This window comes from Puma concolor, chromosome B3 (assembly GCF_028749965.1).
Source record: "Puma concolor isolate L17-30 chromosome B3, mPumCon1.1.hap2, whole genome shotgun sequence".
Lineage (NCBI taxonomy): Eukaryota > Metazoa > Chordata > Mammalia > Carnivora > Felidae > Puma > Puma concolor.
This window is the reverse complement of record NC_141672.1, coordinates 56,918,777-56,937,475: the sequence shown is the minus strand read 5'-3', so window position 1 is coordinate 56,937,475 and position 18,699 is coordinate 56,918,777. Positions and strand designations below refer to the sequence as shown.

The window sequence follows — 18,699 nt, the reverse complement described above, 5'->3', positions numbered from 1 at the left end:
ACGTTCCTTTGAGTTTTAAGGTAACTAAGGATTTGAAACTGGCTTGCACAAAATAAGGTGTTAATTCCACCTATACTCTAGGATTGTTGTCTGGTTTAGCCAATTCAGAATGACTCATTCCATGGGACTGGGAGGTCCTAGGTCGCACTGTGCTAAGCGCTTCTGAATTTTTGCAGTTTAGAACTTAGTGGGATGATACAGAGACAGATACAGGCCTGGTGTGATGCCGCTGCAAATGCTCCTGTGCCCATTACCAGAGAACAACCTACCCGGCCGGACAAGGATTTGGCATACAGATTCAGCTGCAGTATGATGATCAGGCAGTGACACAAGTTAGATTGTGCTGCCTTAATGTCTGGGAGAAAACAGCTACCCCGGGACAGGCTACACCCTCTTTTGTTCAAGTTAAACGGAGTCCCAAAGAGCCCTACATCCCTGGACTAAAGGATGTTATTATAAAAACCAGGGCTTACCTGATCTCCTTTTACAGCTGCTGGCTTTTGACAATGCTAATAAGGAATGCCAACAAGCTTTAAGCCCAGTGAAGGCTCTAGGAGTGATTTAACTGATTATTTAAAGGCCTCCTGTCAAGATATAGGCTCAGAGGTCTATAAAATGGGGCTACTGGCAGCGGCTGTTCAAGGCACTGGGCCTTACAAACAGTCCAAGTGTTTTCACTGTGGCAAATCGGGACATCATAAAAGGGATTGTCGATAGCCACAGCCAAGTCTTAACAATTCCCTGTGATCCTCGGCTGCCCAAAGGAAATACTAAACTTCCTGGGTTATGCCCCCAATGCAATCAAGGCTATCATTTTGCAAATCAATGTAGATCTAAATTCCGTAAGAATGGAGCACCCCTGCAGCTTAGGTCAGAAATGGGATTATGCCCCCACCCTCAGGGGCCCAAATGTAAACAATATGGGGAATCACATTCCATGTTGTTATCCTGTGAGTGATAGGACTTATGCAAATCTGTCCATAACCTCCTCCATGCCACAGGAGGGAGCTCTACATTAGATATCCCTGCCCCAGATTTTCTGGTCCTCGAAACCTCCATGGGAATTTATAAGATTACAACTGGGATTTATGGCCCTCTTCCTTCAGGGTCCATTGGCCTTTTTATTGGATAAAGTTGTCTTATGTCCAAGGGAGTTCATGTCCACTTAGGAATCACAGATGCTGATTTTAAGGATGAAATTTCAGTAATGATTAGTACTTCTGTTCCTTATTGTATCATGACAGGAGATCACATTGCTCAACCATTGTTGTTGCCTTACATTGCTTTAAATTCCACGCTGATAGAATGGCAGGGAGGGTTTGTATCTACCCACAAACAGTTATTTTGGCAAACATTTCTAAAGGACAGAAGACCTGAGATGACCTTACAAATTAACGGAAAATCATTTACTGCCCTGGTAGACTCAGGAGCTGATATAACCATCATTTCTTCTAAGTTTTGGCCTAAGAGTTGGCCACTTTCACCTGTATCTTCAGTCTTTACCAGTGCAGGAAAAGCTACTGACATCCAACAAAGCATTGAAATTTTTCTATGTAAAGGGCCTGAAGGCCAGGCTGCTACTATCCAGCCTTATGTTACTGATATAGCCATTAACCTGTGGGAAAGAGACCTATTAAGTCAATGGGGAGCATATACGAATTTTCCTTATGTTTCTCCTGCTGCAACCAATACCATGTCCAAAATGAATTATAACCCATTAAAAGGGCTTGGACAAGAAAATGGGCATATGGAGCCAATTACTGCGGAAATGCGGCCTCCTTATAAGGGACTGGGATATCCTGTACAGAATTGAAATGTAGTGTAAGGGCCACTGTTCCTGAACAATGTTATGCCTTACCATTAAAATGGTTAACAACCGCCCCAGTGTGGGTGGAACAGTGGCCCCTTCTGAAAGAGAAATTAGAGGCTTTAGAACAATTAGTGCAAGAACAATCGGATGCAGGTCATATAGAAATGTCCACTAGTCCATGGAATTCTCCTGTGTTTGTGATAAAGAAAAAATCTGGAAAATGGAGAATGTTAACTGACTTAATAAAGGTAAAAGAGGTTGTACAACCTATGGGACCTTTGCAACCTGGGCTCCCATCCCCTACTATGATTCCCCAGAACTGGTCATTAATTATAGTAGATTTGAAAGATTATTTTTTTCACAATTCTACTACAGCCAGATGATAGAGAAAAATGTGCCTTTTCTGCACCTTCATACAGTCATATGGCTCCTGTGCAACACTATCAATGGAAAGTGCTTCTGCAAGGTATGCTTAATAGCCCTACTGTGTCTCAGCATTTTCTTAATCAGCTTTCACAATTACATATTCAGTTCCCGCAAGTGTTGACTATTACATGGACAATACTCTTTTTGCCACAGAAACGCCTACATAGGTAGATCTTTATCAAACGACTAGATTATTGTTACCCAAATACAGCCTAATAATAGCAGAGGAAAAGATGCAAACCCAATCCCTTCCTTTATCTTGGTGCAAAAATTCAAAAGGCAACCATCATTCCCCAAAGAGTACAGATTCGCCAAGATAATTTGAAAACTAAGTAATTTCCAAAAGTTACCAGGAGATATAAATTGGTTGCGACCGGCTTTGGGAATCCTGACATACCTTTCTCTCATCTTTTCTAAACATTAGCTGGTGACCCCAACCTTAACAGCCCTTGGATCCTCACAAAAGAAGCAGAAGCTCAATTACAATGGATTAAAAATCAAATTCAAAATTGTCAGCTCACTCGTATATGACTCAATGTTCCTATCCAATTATTGATTTTTCCTACTCCACATTCTCCAAAAGAGGTCTTATGGCAGGATGGGAGGTGGGAATCATCGAATGGCTGTTTTTACCAAATAAGCACACTAAAATTTTTACCATGTATCTGGATAAAATGAGGAATATAATTTGGAGAGGCTGATCCTGATTACGTGTGCTTAATGGTGATAATCCCTCCTCTATAATTATTTCCTTATCATATCAACAAATTGATATGGCTTACCAAACTAATATACAAGGGCAAATAGCTTTATCCAATTACATAGGGACAAAATTTTGTCAGTTTTCAAGGTTACATCATGGATTGGGCCAAAGATAATTTGAGACTGGCCTTTAGCAGATGCTGACACATACTTTACAGATGGAAATGGTCATGGTAGAGCTTCTATACATGGTCTTATTTCTAAGTCCTGGCAGACACCCTATACATGTACTCAAAAAATTGAATTAGCAGTCATTATAGATTGCTGCATCTTGTACCTGCCTCCCTCAATGTTGTGACAGACTCACTATATGTATGGTTCACAGTCCTAAATACTGAAACTGCACATATTGTTCCACAAAATGAATTACATCATCTGTTTTTGCATTTACAAGACTTAATATGGCATAGGCCACACCCTTTATATATCATTCATTCGCAGTCATTCTAACGTTACTGGCCCATTAGCCTAAGGAAATTCCATTGCTGATGACTCATTACAAGGCACCTTACAAATGGCACAACAAGAATATATACTTCACCCTACTATGTTCGAGGGCTTGCCCACAGACTCACTGTAACACATGCTCAGTCAAAAGACATTGTTAGTGCCTGTCCTTTCTGCAAACCCCTCACTGTGGCTCCATACACCTCCAGAGTGAATCCTCGTGGGCTACGGGCAAATGAACTTTGGCAGTCTGACGTTACCCATATTCGTGCTTTTGGTAAGCCCTCTTATGTGCATGTTACTGTGGATACCTTCTCCGGATATATCTGGGCCACAGCATGTACGGGAGAAAAGGCTATGCACATTACTGCTTGTTTTCTTGAAACCTTTGCAATTCTAGGTATCCCACAACACGTTAAAACTTATAATGCCCCTGCATATGTATCTCATAAGGTAGCCCACTTCTGTACAGACTGACAAATTACTCATCTTACTGGCATTCCCTATAACCCTCAAGGTCAAGGGATCATAGAACACACTCATCAGGTACTTAAAAACATGTTAATTAAACAAAAAGGGGGAGAAGAAGGACTTAGACCTATGCCATGGGAACCATTACATTGGGCCTTATATAGTTTAAATTTCTTGGACATATGAGGACCCCATACATGCCCTGCTGCTGAGGTACACTGGCACAAGCAAAAGTCAGCCCTGTTCATCAACCAATAGATTGGAAAGATGAGAAGGGACACTTGGAAAAGGGAGAGGTTATTGTGTGGGGCAAAGGGTATGCTTATGTTTCTACAGATCAAGGCTACCAGTAGTTACCCAATCACTGGTTGAAACCCAGACACAAGCCCATCCAAGCAACCTCAGTTCGACATGATCCCACCAGTCAAAGAGTTTCATAGAATGTCCATGGGGAAACCAATAATTGTGCCCAATGCCCCACGCTGTCTCCTGAGGCACACTAGGACCACTCAACCTCCTACTTGGGGACAAGTTAAGAGGTTGATGCATGATGCTGAAAAAATATTGATGCAGACTCACAGTCTGCAAACTCCTCTCACCTTTTCCTTGCAATGCTAGTGGTTATCACTGCTATGGTAAGTGCTGACAACTATACTTACTGGGACTATATCCCTCATCCACCTCTCAATCAGGTAAATTGGTATGACTCCCCTGTGCTGGTATATACAAACAACACTGAATGGACACTTGGGCCATTTGACAGCAGAGGACCACATAGGCTAAATGAAGAAGATACTGTTATGGATAGTTATATATCGAGATCGAAGCTCCTTCTCCATGTTTCGGTTATGGGAAACACTGCCTTAAGAGTAAGCCTCAAGCATGGCTACCTATTATTTAAAAAGGAACCCAGCACAAACATACCTCTTACTATCAACCCATTCTCTGATTGGCTCCAATCTTACAATTAATGACATTCCTCCAATGTTTCCATCTTGTGCTACTCGTATGTTGTCAACATGGGATGGATGGGTGACTTGGGAAACATGTAGAGGAGAGATAGGGTGAGTTATTTTAAGTATCTCCTATGGAAGTGTCACTGATTAGAGCCCTATGGGCTTAATATTCATTACAAAAAATTATTCATTACAAAATTCATTACAAAATCTATGATGGTGTGTTCATAATCAAACTATCAGCACCACTGCCAATGGCTCAATTGTTTGGCACGGTGGGGGATTTTCTGTGCCCAGTCCTCATTTACAACAAGGACCGTTACAGAAGCATATATGGAAATTAACTGCTGCCCTCCACTCTTTACATACCAGGAAGGGCACATATTATAAAAACAGCTCCACCAATATTTCTACTTTATCCTTCACGGTTAGTAGTACCTGCTACATACGGGCTTGTGTCCGTTTGCCATATGTACTATTGAAAGGACAGTTTGTAATGATTCCGAGGCCATTATAACTTGTGTTAACTGTTCATTATACACCTGTCTTAACCTTCTATACCCTTTAATATGTGATCCGAAAGCTTATATTCACTTAAAGCACACAATGGCCTGTGGCTGCTGGTTCGCATGTCTCAACCATGGCAACATTCTCCAGAAATATATCTGATGGACCAGGCTCCATGGTGAGTTCATCTATCCTGACAGTTTGTTGGAATGCTTGTTGTAGCTATCGCTGTGACTGCCGCCACTACTGCAGCTGTCTCGCTGCACCCATCTGTGCAGACAGTACAATTTGTGCAACAATAGCATGAAAAATCGCACCAGCATTGGAAAACACAGCAGGATACTGACAGTAGACTGTCCAATGGGATTGCAGACCTACAACAGGCTGTGATATTTCTGGGGGATCAATTAGTGAGCCTACAAATATCATTAAAATGTGATCGGAACACTACATCAATATGTTTAACCCTGTTACCATTTAATAACACTAAATTTCTGTGGAGCGATGTTAGGAGACACTTGCTCGGGCAATCTAATGTGTTCATGGACATTCAGCATCTGCAAGCAGAGACATATGAGACTTTCAAAACAAATCTGGATGGGGCATCCAGGGGCTCAGTCGGTTGAGTGTCCAACTTCAGCTCAGGTCATGATCTCACAGCTCATCAGTTTGAGCCCTGCGTCAGGCTCTGTACTGACGACTCAGAGCCTGGAGCCTGCTTCAGATTCTGTGTCTCCCTCTCTCTCTGCCCCTAACCCACTCGCATTCTGTCTCTGCTCTCTCAAAAATAAAAATAAACATTAAAAAATTTAAAACAAAACAAAACAAAATAAATCTGGACATGTTATCTGGTTCTAAGATCTTAGAAAGTATATCAGAGGGATTGGGAAAATTAAGCCCTATAGAACATATTAAGATTTTTAGTTTCTCTACTGCTATTCTATTTGTATTAATATGTGGTGTATTTATCCCTGCATGTGCAGTCTGGCTCCAGGGACAATGAACCTATCAAGGTGCTGACCAACAGCTTGGGTTATACAAGCTACAGTCCATTGTATACAAACAAAAAGGGGGAGCTGTTGGAGAACAAGAAGGTGGACGTACCATAAGAATGTCCTGAAGGAAACAGAGCAGCAAGGAACTGAAAGCAGTTCTGTTCCCAGGCGTAAAGCCACAGGGACTGCATGTTCTCTCCAGAAGGACATCATATGGGCACCAGGCCAGGGATAAGAATGTTTTATCTGGTGCCAGATGTACTCATGACCCAGCATGGAATGCACTGCAGGTGCATTACCTGTCAGGATGCCAAATACTATGTTTTATGTACTTGCTATCATCAAATTGCAAAAATAAAAGAGGCTTGACCAGGACACCGCTGCTTTGGCTCCTGGAGAGTCTTAACCCCCTGCTATGTAATTCTCTTGTCACCACACTTTTAGGTCCTGTCTCTCTTCAAACAACGTTTTTCATAAATAATTTAAAGTAATGGTCGTAAAGATACTCACTGGCACTGAGAAAAGAGTGGAGAATCTCAGTGAAATCCTCAAAAAAGAGAGAAAATATTAAAAAGATCCAATCAGAGATGAAGAACTCAATAATTGAATTAAAAACACACTAGAGGGAATAAATAGTAGACTATAAGTAACAGAAGAATTCATCAGTGACCTGAAGGACAGAGTAATGGAAATAAATCAAGTTAAACAGGACGAGGAGGAGGAGGAGGAGGAGGAGGAGGAGGAGGAGGAGGAGGAGGAAGAGGAGGAGGAAGAAGAAGAAGAGGAAGAGGAGGAGGAGGAAGAAAGAAGAAGAAAAATGAGGCTAGATTAAGGGAATTCAGTGACACCACTTAGGTAACATTCATATTCTAGGGATTCCAGAAGGAAAAGAGAGAGAAAATGGGGCATGAAATTTATTTGAAGAATTGATAGCTAAAAACTTCCCTAATTTGGGGAAAGGAACAGAAAACCAGATCCAGGAAGCACAGAGAACTCCCAACAAAACCAACCCCAGGAGGTCCACACTGAGACACCCAATGATTAAAATGGCAAGAAGTCATGACAAAAGAGAGAATTGTAAAAGCACCAACAGAAAAGAAAACAGTTGTATCTAAGGGAAACCTCATAAGGCTGATCTCTGACTTTTAGCAGAAACTTTGCAGGCCACAAGACAGCACATGATACATTCAAAGTGCTGAAAGGAAAACCTGCAACCAAGATTACTCTATCCAGCAAAACTGTCATTCACAACAGAAGGAAAGATAAGGAGTTTCTGAGACAAACAAATGTTAAAGAAATTCATAATCACTAAGCTAGTCTTACAGAAAATGTTAAAGAGGGATCTTTTAGGTAGAAATAAGAAAAGTAGGAAGCACAAAGGCAGTAAAATTAAGCATATTTGTAAAAATAAGTCAAAGGATTCACATAAAGAAGGGTGTGGACACCGTATACTTAAAATGTGGGTGAGAAGGAAGTAAAACTTTAGGGCTTTTAAAATGGGTTCAAATTTAAGTGACCATCAATTTAATATAGACTGCTATATACATGTTATATATAAACAGAATGGTAACCATAAATCAAAAATCACTAACATATATGCAAAAAATAAAGATATAAAATCCAAGTATATCACTAAAGAAAGCCCTAAACCATCAGAGAAAAGAGCAAGAGAGGAAAGGAACAGAGAACTAAAACAAACAAAAACCAATCATAACACAAGTAACAAAGTGCCAATAAGTACATACCTATCAATAATTATTTTGAAGGTAAATGGCCTAAATACTCCAATTAAAAATATAGAGTAGCAAAATGAATAAAAAAGCAAGACCCATTTATATGACACCTAACAATATACTCACATAAAACCTAAAAACACATGACTGAAAGTGAAGGGATGGAAAAGCATTTAGCATGCAAATGGAAGTGAAGGAAAGCCAGAGTAGCAACTTATATCAGACAAAAGAGACTTTACAAAAGACTATAAAAAGAGACAATGAAGGACCCTATATAATCATAAAGGGAGAAATCCAACAAGCTATAACTATTGTAAATATTTATGCACCCAACATAGAAACACCCAAATACATAAAGCATCCATTCCAAACATAAAGGATATAATCAATAGTAATACATTAATAGTAGGGAATTTTAACATTCACTTATATCAATGGATAGATCATCCAAACACACAATAAAGAAGGAAACAGTGGATATGAATGACACATTGGACCAGATGGCTCTAACATATATATTCACAGCACTCCATCCTGAAACAGTAGAAAACACATTATTTTTAAGTATACATGAAACACTCTCCAGAACAGATCACATGTTAGGTGACAAAACAAGTCTCAATGAATTGAAAGACTGAAGTCCTATCATGTGCCTTTTCCCAGATAACATTTATGATACTGGAAATCAACCATTAGAAATAATCTGGAAAGAACACAATACATGAGGAGGTCAAAAACCATGCTGCTAAACAATGAATGGGTCAATGAAGAATCAAAGGAAATTTAAAAATACATGGAAACAAATGAAAATAAAAACACAGTGGTCCAAAATCTTTGGGCTGCAGCAAAAGATGTTTTAAGAGGGAAGTTTGTAACAATATAGGTCTCCCTCAAGAATAAATTATATATATATATATATATATATATATATATATATATATATATATACGTACATATATATATATGTACATATATATATATGTACGTATATATATATATATACGTATATATATATATATGTACATATATACATTCCTTTGTGAGAGACAGAGACAGTGTGAGCAGGGAAAGCACACAGAGAGAGAAAGAGACACAGAATCTAAAGGAGGCTCCAGGCTCTGAGCTGTCAGCACAGAGCCTGACATGGGGCTGGAACCCATGAATCCTGAGATTATGACCTGAGCTAAAGTCGGACACTTAACAGACTGAGCCACACAGGTGCCCCGAAAAGATGAACAATATTGAGAAACCTTTAGCTAGACTCATTTAAAAATATAAAAATAAAAGAGAGAGAACTCAGACTCAAAAAAGAAACAGGAGAAAAATAACCAACTATATAGAAATGCAAAGGATTATAATAGAATATTATGAAAATATATTCTGACAGATTGGACAACCTATAAGAAATAGTAAATTCCTAGAAACAGAATCAGAAAAGTAACATAAAGGGGCACTTGGGTGGCTCAGTCCATTAAGCATCCGGCTTCAGCTCAGGTCATGATCTCACAGTTAGTGAGTTCAAGCCCTGCATAGGGCTCTCTGCTAACAGCTCCAAGCCTGGAGCCTGCTTCCGATTCTGTGTCTCCCTCTCTCTCTTCCCCTCCCCTATTTATGCTCTTTCTCTCCCTCAAAAATAAACGAACATTAAAAAAAATGGGGGCACCTGGGTGGCTCAGGCAGTTAAGTGTCTGACTTCAGCTCAGGTCATTACCTCATAGTTTGTAGGTTTGAACCCCATGTTGGGCTCTGTGCTGACAGCTCAGAGCCTGGGGCCTGCTTCTGATTCTGTGTCTTCCTCTCTCTCTGTCCCTCCCCCACTTATGCTCAGTGTCTGTCTCTCAAAAATAAATAAATGTTAATTTTGTTTTAATTTTTAAAAAAGGAAAAAATGGAATATTTGAAAAGAACAATTGCTAGCAATGAAATTGAATCACTAATCACTAAACTCCCAACAGAAGTCCAAGACCTTATGGTTTCACAGGTGAATTCTACCAAACATTTAAAGAAGAGTTAATACGTATTCTTCTCTAAGTATTCCAAAACATTGAAGAGGAAGGAAAGTTTCCAAATTCATTCTAGACCAGAATTACCCTGATAACAAAACCAGATAAAAACACTATAAAAAAGGGAACTACAGACTAATCCTCTGATGAACATAGATGCAAAAATTCTCAACAAAATATTAGCAAACTGAATCTAACAATATATTTAAAAAATCATTCAAGACAAACAAGTGGGATTTATTCCTGGGATGCAAGCTTGGTTTGATATTTGCATATCAATCAGTGGTATATATCCCAACAGTAAGAGAAAGGATAAAACCATATGATCATTTCAGTAGATGCAGGAAAAGCATTTGACAAAGAATAACATCCATTCCTAATAAAAGTCCTCAACAAAGTAGAACAAAGTAGGTTTAGAGGAAACATACCTCAACATAAAAAAGGCCATATGTGAAAAACACACAGCTATCATACTCAATGGGCAAAACCTGAGAGCTTTTCCCTGTAAAGTCAGAAACCAGACAAGGATATCTAATTTCACCATTTTTATTCAACATTGTACTGGAAGTCCTAGCCATGGTAATCAGAGAACAAAAAGAAGTAAAAGACATTCAAATAGAGAAGGAATAAACAAAACTTTCACTATTTATATATATCACGATATTATACATAGAAAACCCTGAAGACTTCCCCCCAAAAACTATTAGAACTGATAAATGAATTCATTTATTAGTTCTTAATTAATTACTAAAATTCAGTAAGGTCATAAGATACAAAATCAATATATAGGAATCTGTTGCATTTCTATGCTCTAATAATGAGGTACCATAAGAGAAATTATGGAAACAATTCCATTTACAATTGCACTAAAAATAATAAAATACCTACAAAATAACTTAAGAGAGGTGAAAAACTAGTAATCTGAAAACTATGATGCACCAATGAAAGACACTGAATATCACAACAAATGTAATGCTATTCCATACTCATTGATTGGGAGAATATTGTTAAAAAGTCCACAGTACCTAAAGCAATATACAGATTTAATGCAACCCCTCTCAAAATACCAGTATCATTTTGCAAAGAACTAGAACAAACGATCCTTTAATTTGTATGGAACCACAAAAGACCCAGATACACATTCTTGAGAAAAGAACAAATCTTGCAGTGTCACAATCCCAGAATTCAAGAATACTAGGAAGTTGTGGTAATGAAAACAGTATTGTACTGGCACAAAAAGAGACATATAGATCAGTGAACAGAACAGAGAACCAGAAATAAACCCACAATTATGTGATCAATTAATCTTTGACAAAGGAGGCACAAATATTCAACGGCAAAAAGAAAGTTTATTCAGCAAATGTTGGGAGTTGAAAAAAATTGGACAGTTATATGCAAAAGAATGAAATAGGACCACTTTATCACACCATACACAAAAGTAAACTCAAAATATATTAACGACATAAATGTGAAACCTACAACCATAAAAATCCTAGAATAGAGCACAGGCAGTAATTTCTCTGACATCAGCAGTAGCAACATTTTTCTAGATAGGTCTCCTGAGGCCAGGGAAACAAAAGCAAAAACAAACTATGGAACTACATTAAAATAAAAAGTTACTGCACAGCAAAGGAAACTATCAATCAAACTAAGACGACCTACTGACTGGGAGAAGACATTTTCAAATGACATATCTGATAAAGAGTTAGTATTCAAAATACACAAGAAACTTCTACAACTCAACATAAAAAAGAGAGAATGCAATTAAAAAAATGGACAAAGGACATGAACAGACATTTCTCTAAAGAAGACATATATATATGGCCAATAGACACATACAAAGATGCTTAACATCACTGATTATCAAGGAAATGCACATTAAAACCACAATGAAATATCACCTCTCACCTGTCAGAATGGCTAAAATCAGAAACAAGAAACAAGCGTTGGTGAGGATGTAGAGAAAAAGAAACCTTCATACACTGTTGGTGGGAATGCAAATTGGCACAGCCACTGTGGAAAACAGAATGGAGGTTCCTCAAAAAATTAAAAATTGAATTACCACATGATCCAGTAACTCCACCACTGGATATTTACCCAAAGGATATGGGTAATCCACTAATTCAAAAAGATATATACAGCCCTATGTTTATTGCAGCATTATTTACAATGGCCAAAATATGGAAGCATCCCAAGTGTCCATCCATTGATGGATAAAGAAAATGTGATATGTATAACTGGATATTATTCAGCCATAAAAAAGAATGAAATATTGTCATTTGCAACAACATGGATGGACATTATTTCCCATAATGCTAAGTGAAATTAGAGAAAGATACATACCATATGATTTCATTCATATGGGGATTTAATTTAAGAAAAAAGAGATAAACCAAAACAAACAGATTTTAACTATAGAGAATATACTGATGGTTACTAGAAGGAAGAGGGCAGGAGGATGGTGGAATAGATGAAGGGGATTAAGAATGTATTTATCACAATGAGCTCTCTCTATATATACATACACACATACACACAATGGAATATTATTCAGCCATAAAAAGAATGAAATTTGGTCATTTGCAACAATATGGATATATGGATACATCTAGAGATTATAATGTTAAGTGAAACAATTCAGAAAAAGACAAGAACCATGATTTCACTCATATGTGGAATTTAAGAAACAAAACAGGCAAACAAAAAATCAGACTCAAATATAGAAAACAAACTTCCGATTGTCAGAGGGAAGGTAGGGGAGGATAGATGAAACAAGTGAATGAGATTTGAGTTCATTTATCATGATGTACACAAGTAATGTACAGAATTGTTGAATCACTATATTGTACAACTGAAACAAATACAAAACTAAATGTTAATTATACAGGAATTTTAAAAAATAATAATGTGAGATTAAGAGTAGACATACAATTCAGGAGAGTGACTATGAAGGAAAGGCAAGAAACGTGAAGAATCTAGGTGGAGAAACAGGTCAAGAGAGGGTTATTTGCATATTTATTATCATCTTTTGTTTTTTATTACAAAGACAATATATGCTTTATGACGGAAATCTGGAAATAAATGCAGACATCATTTTTAAAAAGTATGATACTGCCATAGGGACAAACATGTAAACAAATGGAATAAAATGAAAGCCCAGAAATACACCCTAGCATATATACAGTCAACTGATTTTTAACAAAGATGACAATAATTCAGTAGGACAGGTTTTTTTTCAACAAATATTGACTGAAAACTGGATATCTGAATGCAAAACAAAGGAGTTGGACCCTTACCTAACACCATGTACAAAAATTAACCCCAAATAGATCAAACACCTAAATTTAAAAGCTAAAATTTTAAAACTCTTAGAAAAAAATGGGGGAAATCTTTGTGATATTGAACTTTGCAACAATTTAATGGATTTGGCAACAAAAGCACGGACAATAAATTTAAAAAATTAGACAAATTAAACATCAAAATTAAGATCTTTGAGCATCAAAGGGCATTATCAAAAAAAGTGAAAAGCCACTTACAATGTAGGAGAAAATATTTACCATTCATATATCTGACCAGAGATTAATATTCAGATTATATAATTTCTATAATGAAAACCAGCCCAGATCAAAAACCGGCAAAGGATTTGAGTAGACATTTCTACAAAAAAGACATACTACTGGCAAAGCACATGACATGATGCACAACATCATTAATCATTAGGGAAATGTAAATCAAAACCACAGTAAGATACCAGTTCACACCTATTAGAATGGTTACAATAAAACAAAGCATGCACATACACACAAAAACAACTACAAACCGTGATGGCAAGGATATGGAGAATTTGTAATATCTGTGTATTGCACAAAACATGATGCAGCCCCTGGGGAAAAAAGTCTAGAAGTTCCTCAAAAAGTTAAACATAGAATTAATAGATGAGCCAGCCACGAATCACTCAGGAGCACAGATTAAAAAAAAAAAAAAAAAAAAGTTGAAATCAGTGACTTTAACATATATTTGTATACCACATTCATATATTCATATATTTGTATTCACATTGTGAATGACCCAAAGATGGGATTGTCCATCAACAGATGAACAAATTAATACAATGGAATTGCTCAACCATAAAAAAGAATAAAAGTTTGATATATGCTACCATATGGAAAAGCCTTGAAAAAATTATGCTAAACAAAATAAACCAGACACAAGAACACAAATACTATATGATTTCACTTATATGTAGTTCCTATAATAGGCAATTTCACAGAGTCAGAAAATAAGACTAGAAGTTACCAGGGGCTGGAGGGAGGAAGGAATGGGCAGTTATTGTTTTTAATGGGTACAGAGTTTATATTAGGGATGAGAAAAAGCTTTGGATCCAGATAATGGTACTGGTTACACAACTATATGAATCTATTTTTTTAATGCCACTGAAATGCACATCTAAACATGATTAAGCACTATGTTATTTACATTTTACCATGAAAAGTAACAAAAACCAGTATATTCAGCTTTAATAAAACAAATTGTAGGCTGCAATTTCTAGGGTAACCACTAAAAGACTTGTGTAAGAACATATAATAGTTAATTATATATATTTCCATTAATAAATAGAAAATAGAATAATTCTTAAGAATATTAATTCAAAAGAAGGCAAGGCAACAGAGAAAAAGAAAAGGTTTTGCTTACTACCAGAATTGTTTTTAAATAACCTCCACAGTTCTGTGCCTCAAACTCTTCTGGCTTCTCCTCAGTTTTCATGCTTATAATTATGATTTCACTCAAATTTTCTGTGATACTAAAGTGCCAACAGACCTCTTTTATGCAGAATCCCATCATCTCCACTGTTATCACTGAATTCAGCTCTGTAGTATATCTCTAAAGACAATTCCTACCATCAGCCCTGGCCTACAGATGAGTTATTAGCTTGTTAGTAATGCTGACACCCCCCGTCAAGTACATTCTTTATTGCTTTGGTAAACTAAATGTTCTTTATAGTTTCCCATAGAGCACAGTTACTTGTGGGGTTTCCAGTCTTACAGAGTATATCCATGACCCACTCTGTGAGCTCTCTATTCCTTCTGTTGCCATTCATAGATAGCAAATCTGATGTTTCTTTGTTTATAGGTTTTCCTCATTTCTCTAACTTTCTAGGAGCCACTGGTTCTTAGGGATCTTGCCTATTTTTTTTTAAATTCCAAATCTGAGGAGAGATCCACCTTATAAATAAACTCTTAATTTCCCTAATTTATATTAGACCTCCCTTGATCCAGGACTCATTATCCAGTTCCATGCACACTAACCTGGCTAATAGTGGTCTTGCAGCTCCTTCAGAATCTAGCCCCTTTCCTTTGTTAGCAGGTCCAGTACTTCCCTGCCTTGATTATGATGTACCTAACCCCTTATTATCAGTCAAGGTTTATGCAGGGAGAAGGTTCTAGGGTTGTAAACCATTCATAAAAAGTATGGTTTTTCTAGCAGGAGAGATGGCCCCATATCATCTTAAAGCAAGGGGCGGGGATGGGTTTGTGGTCTTTTACTCAAGGAGAAAGTTCACTTCTGCTAGCACAGAGCATTTAGAGAATTATGAAAATTCAAGGTTTTCAAGTGATCACCCTATATTTTCTCAACCCATGTATTATGTGATCATTATTTCCTAAACTGGGTCCTGTATTTTGCATAGGTGGCCTAATTTGAAAATATAGACTTCTTTGGAGGTTTGATGTTCTTATGGTTAAATCCTGATATGGGTACTAAACTTTCTTTTTCTGTCTCAGGAAATAAGATACTCCTTATAAGCAGCCAAGGGGATCCTTTGGGCTTTCACATTGTTACTTAGTGATTAATCAAGCCCTTTAAACTTTTTCTGCAGAACATCAGTTGACCTTAGTACATCAGATGAACATGAGCTGACCTCAGAACATCCATAGTATTCCAATGGGCTTATAATTACTGTTTCCCTCATATTTCCAAATCACATGATAGAGTAGATTTTCCATTAATACAACAATTCATCTCACTGCCATTGAGAGTTTTATCAATTCAACTATTATTTTATGCCAGGAGGTATCAGTAATTCACCTTCTCCCAGTGATTTGGTCCTTATCACCATGAAGCAGGGAAGTGGTACAGATCTCAAATCCCATTTTAATATCTACTTTCTCAGGTCACTTGAGAATTCACATCTGGACTTGAGCTTCCTCAGAAAGAAGATTCTGTGATTGACATTAGCAGAATGATGCTTGCCTAAGTATGTTGGGATCAACATGTGTGTTAAAAGAAGGCAAAACTGGGCAAGAAGAGACATCAGTCTGCAGTGTAATCAAGTCGTCAGCCAAGAGCTAAGGGTGTTCTCAATCAGGATGGCACTACACCTCATCCCGAGTTGGGGCAACAGGATCAAACACTGAACAGGCATTAGATCTGGGCTGCTCTTGGAGAGAGGATGAGGTGGAGTGTGACACTCACTTCAGCTGAAGGTAATATGAGAGGGCTGACAGCTTAGTGTTGACAGAAGCACAAGCAGTTAGAGAGAAGTCATTCTGTCCTGAAGCGGGAACTGGCTCGCACAGCACATCTGCTACAGTGAGTAACCAGAAGTACTAAAGAAATGGAGTCCACTATAAATACTTTTCTAAAAAGAAAATCTAGATACAGATCACTTAACTTAAAATTATTCCAAATACCTAAGGGATAAAAAACCTCTGCATTTTACGCATACTTCCAGGGGGAAAGTTCAAGAAAGAAAATATACCTAGCTATTTGATGAGGCCTGCGGATAACACTAGTATAAAAACAGAACAAAGAAATTTTCAAATCTCTCTCATGAGAGATGTAGATGAAACAATCTTAAACACAACATTATTAACACAAATCTAATAAAGATCATTAACATAGTTTATTCTGGGAATATAAGATTAAAAAGTACATTCTGAGAAATAAAAGGTTTAGAACCACTTACTTCTTCATAACACTTATGGAAGTTTTGGCCAAATCTCCCAAGAAGCATGGGGATGAAATTTAAAAGTAAATGAAAAGTAAAGATTTTCCAGAAATCTGTATATTTTGCAAATATTAAACAAAGCTTAATCAGATGGATTTCTGCTTTTAGCCATAAGAATATAACTAGCACTAGTTATGTTATCTTCCATGCACAAACAAAAAGGAAATTTGTGCAAAATATACCAGGCAACAGTTTTTTTTTTTTGGTGTTTTCGTTTTGTTTTGTGAATTGAACAGACTGCACAGGACTGTGATTCCTGATATAGAATAACAGTAAAAAAAAAAAAAAATGATGCCAAACCTATGATTAATCAGTGTGTGTGTGTGTGTGTGTGTGTGTTTCCCCATAAGTCATGTTTTAATAATGTAGTACAGGGTAGAGTGCCCAAGAAAAATTTAGTGGTCTTGGTAATTTGAATAGACAAGCACTGGAGTTCCAGATGTCTGTAGAGTCTAAAGGACAAAGTGTAGAAGAGAAGGGAGCTAGAGAAAAACACTCTGGAAATCTGCATAGTTATTTCTGAGTCTGCTGCTAAATACAAAGTTCTGTATACTTGGGATGAAATTTCACAAGATCAGTCAAGAATCAACTGGGAATCTATCTGCTTAAAAATGTCCAGATCTCAGACAGGGCTAGGAGACATTTAAGGTTTAACCAACCTGAATAGGGAGTCCTGACTGAGGGCATCTATAACACAAAACCTTAAAGCAATTTACAACTGCATTTATACTGTCTAAAACCCCAGCTTGAAAGGATGGATTTGATCTCCAAATAACTTATCAGCCAAACACATTCTGACATTTTTAAAGCAATAAAACTAAAATAAAACAATAAAACAATAAAATCAGCTAAAATTTATAATCTCCAGCATCCAATTTAGGAAAATGTGACAATACAGGAAAACAGGTTTTACATTCCCAAGAGAAAAAATCAGTCAACAGAAACAAGCATACATATGACATAATGGAACAGAATATAATGCAATGCTTTATATATATTATTAATTAGCACATGAGAAGACCTTAAACAGATAATGCAAATATGCTCAAGTATTTATTCTAAGATGTGGAACTAACAAAAGATGAAAATATGGAACTTCTAGAAATGAATAGCATAATAAGTAACATGTCTTTATTCTTTAGCTGTTTTAAGATTTTACCCTTATCACAGGCTTTCAAAACTTTGGTGTTTTAATAAAAGTTTTAATTTTAAAAGTTATATATGTATAGCAAACTTGAGAGGATAATAACAGAGTTTCCATACATGCAACACTGAATTTCCCCTACTATTAATATCTTACAATAGTATGGTATATTGGTTATAATAAATGAACCAATATCAACATTCTATTATTAACTAATGTTCAAACATTATTCATTTTTTAAAAATTACCTAATGTCCTTTTCATGTTCCAGAATCCCATCCAGGATACCATAATTAACCATCATATCTCCTGAGACGTCTTTTAACTATGACAATTTCTTAGACATTCCTTGTTTTAATGGATTTGACAGTTCTGAGGAGTGCTAGTCAAGTATTTTGTAGAATTTACCTCAATTGGATTTTGTATGATATTTTTCTTA

General features: G+C 36.9%; 1 protein-coding gene across 1 annotated transcript; it reads left to right on the top strand.

The window, feature by feature from the left end:
- Positions 1 to 1,378: 1,378 nt before the first annotated feature.
- On the top strand, positions 1,379 to 1,813 carry LOC112855750 (endogenous retrovirus group K member 10 Pro protein-like). Its single transcript, XM_025919311.1, has one exon. It carries the CDS (start codon positions 1,379 to 1,381, stop codon positions 1,811 to 1,813), a length of 435 nt encoding a protein of 144 aa, XP_025775096.1.
- Positions 1,814 to 18,699: the final 16,886 nt, after the last annotated feature.

What these genes read in the sequence shown, in the direction of transcription:
- LOC112855750 (XM_025919311.1), top strand. Translation starts at nt 1,379, where the DNA reads ATGACCTTACAAATTAACGGAAAATCATTTACTGCCCTGGTAGACTCA.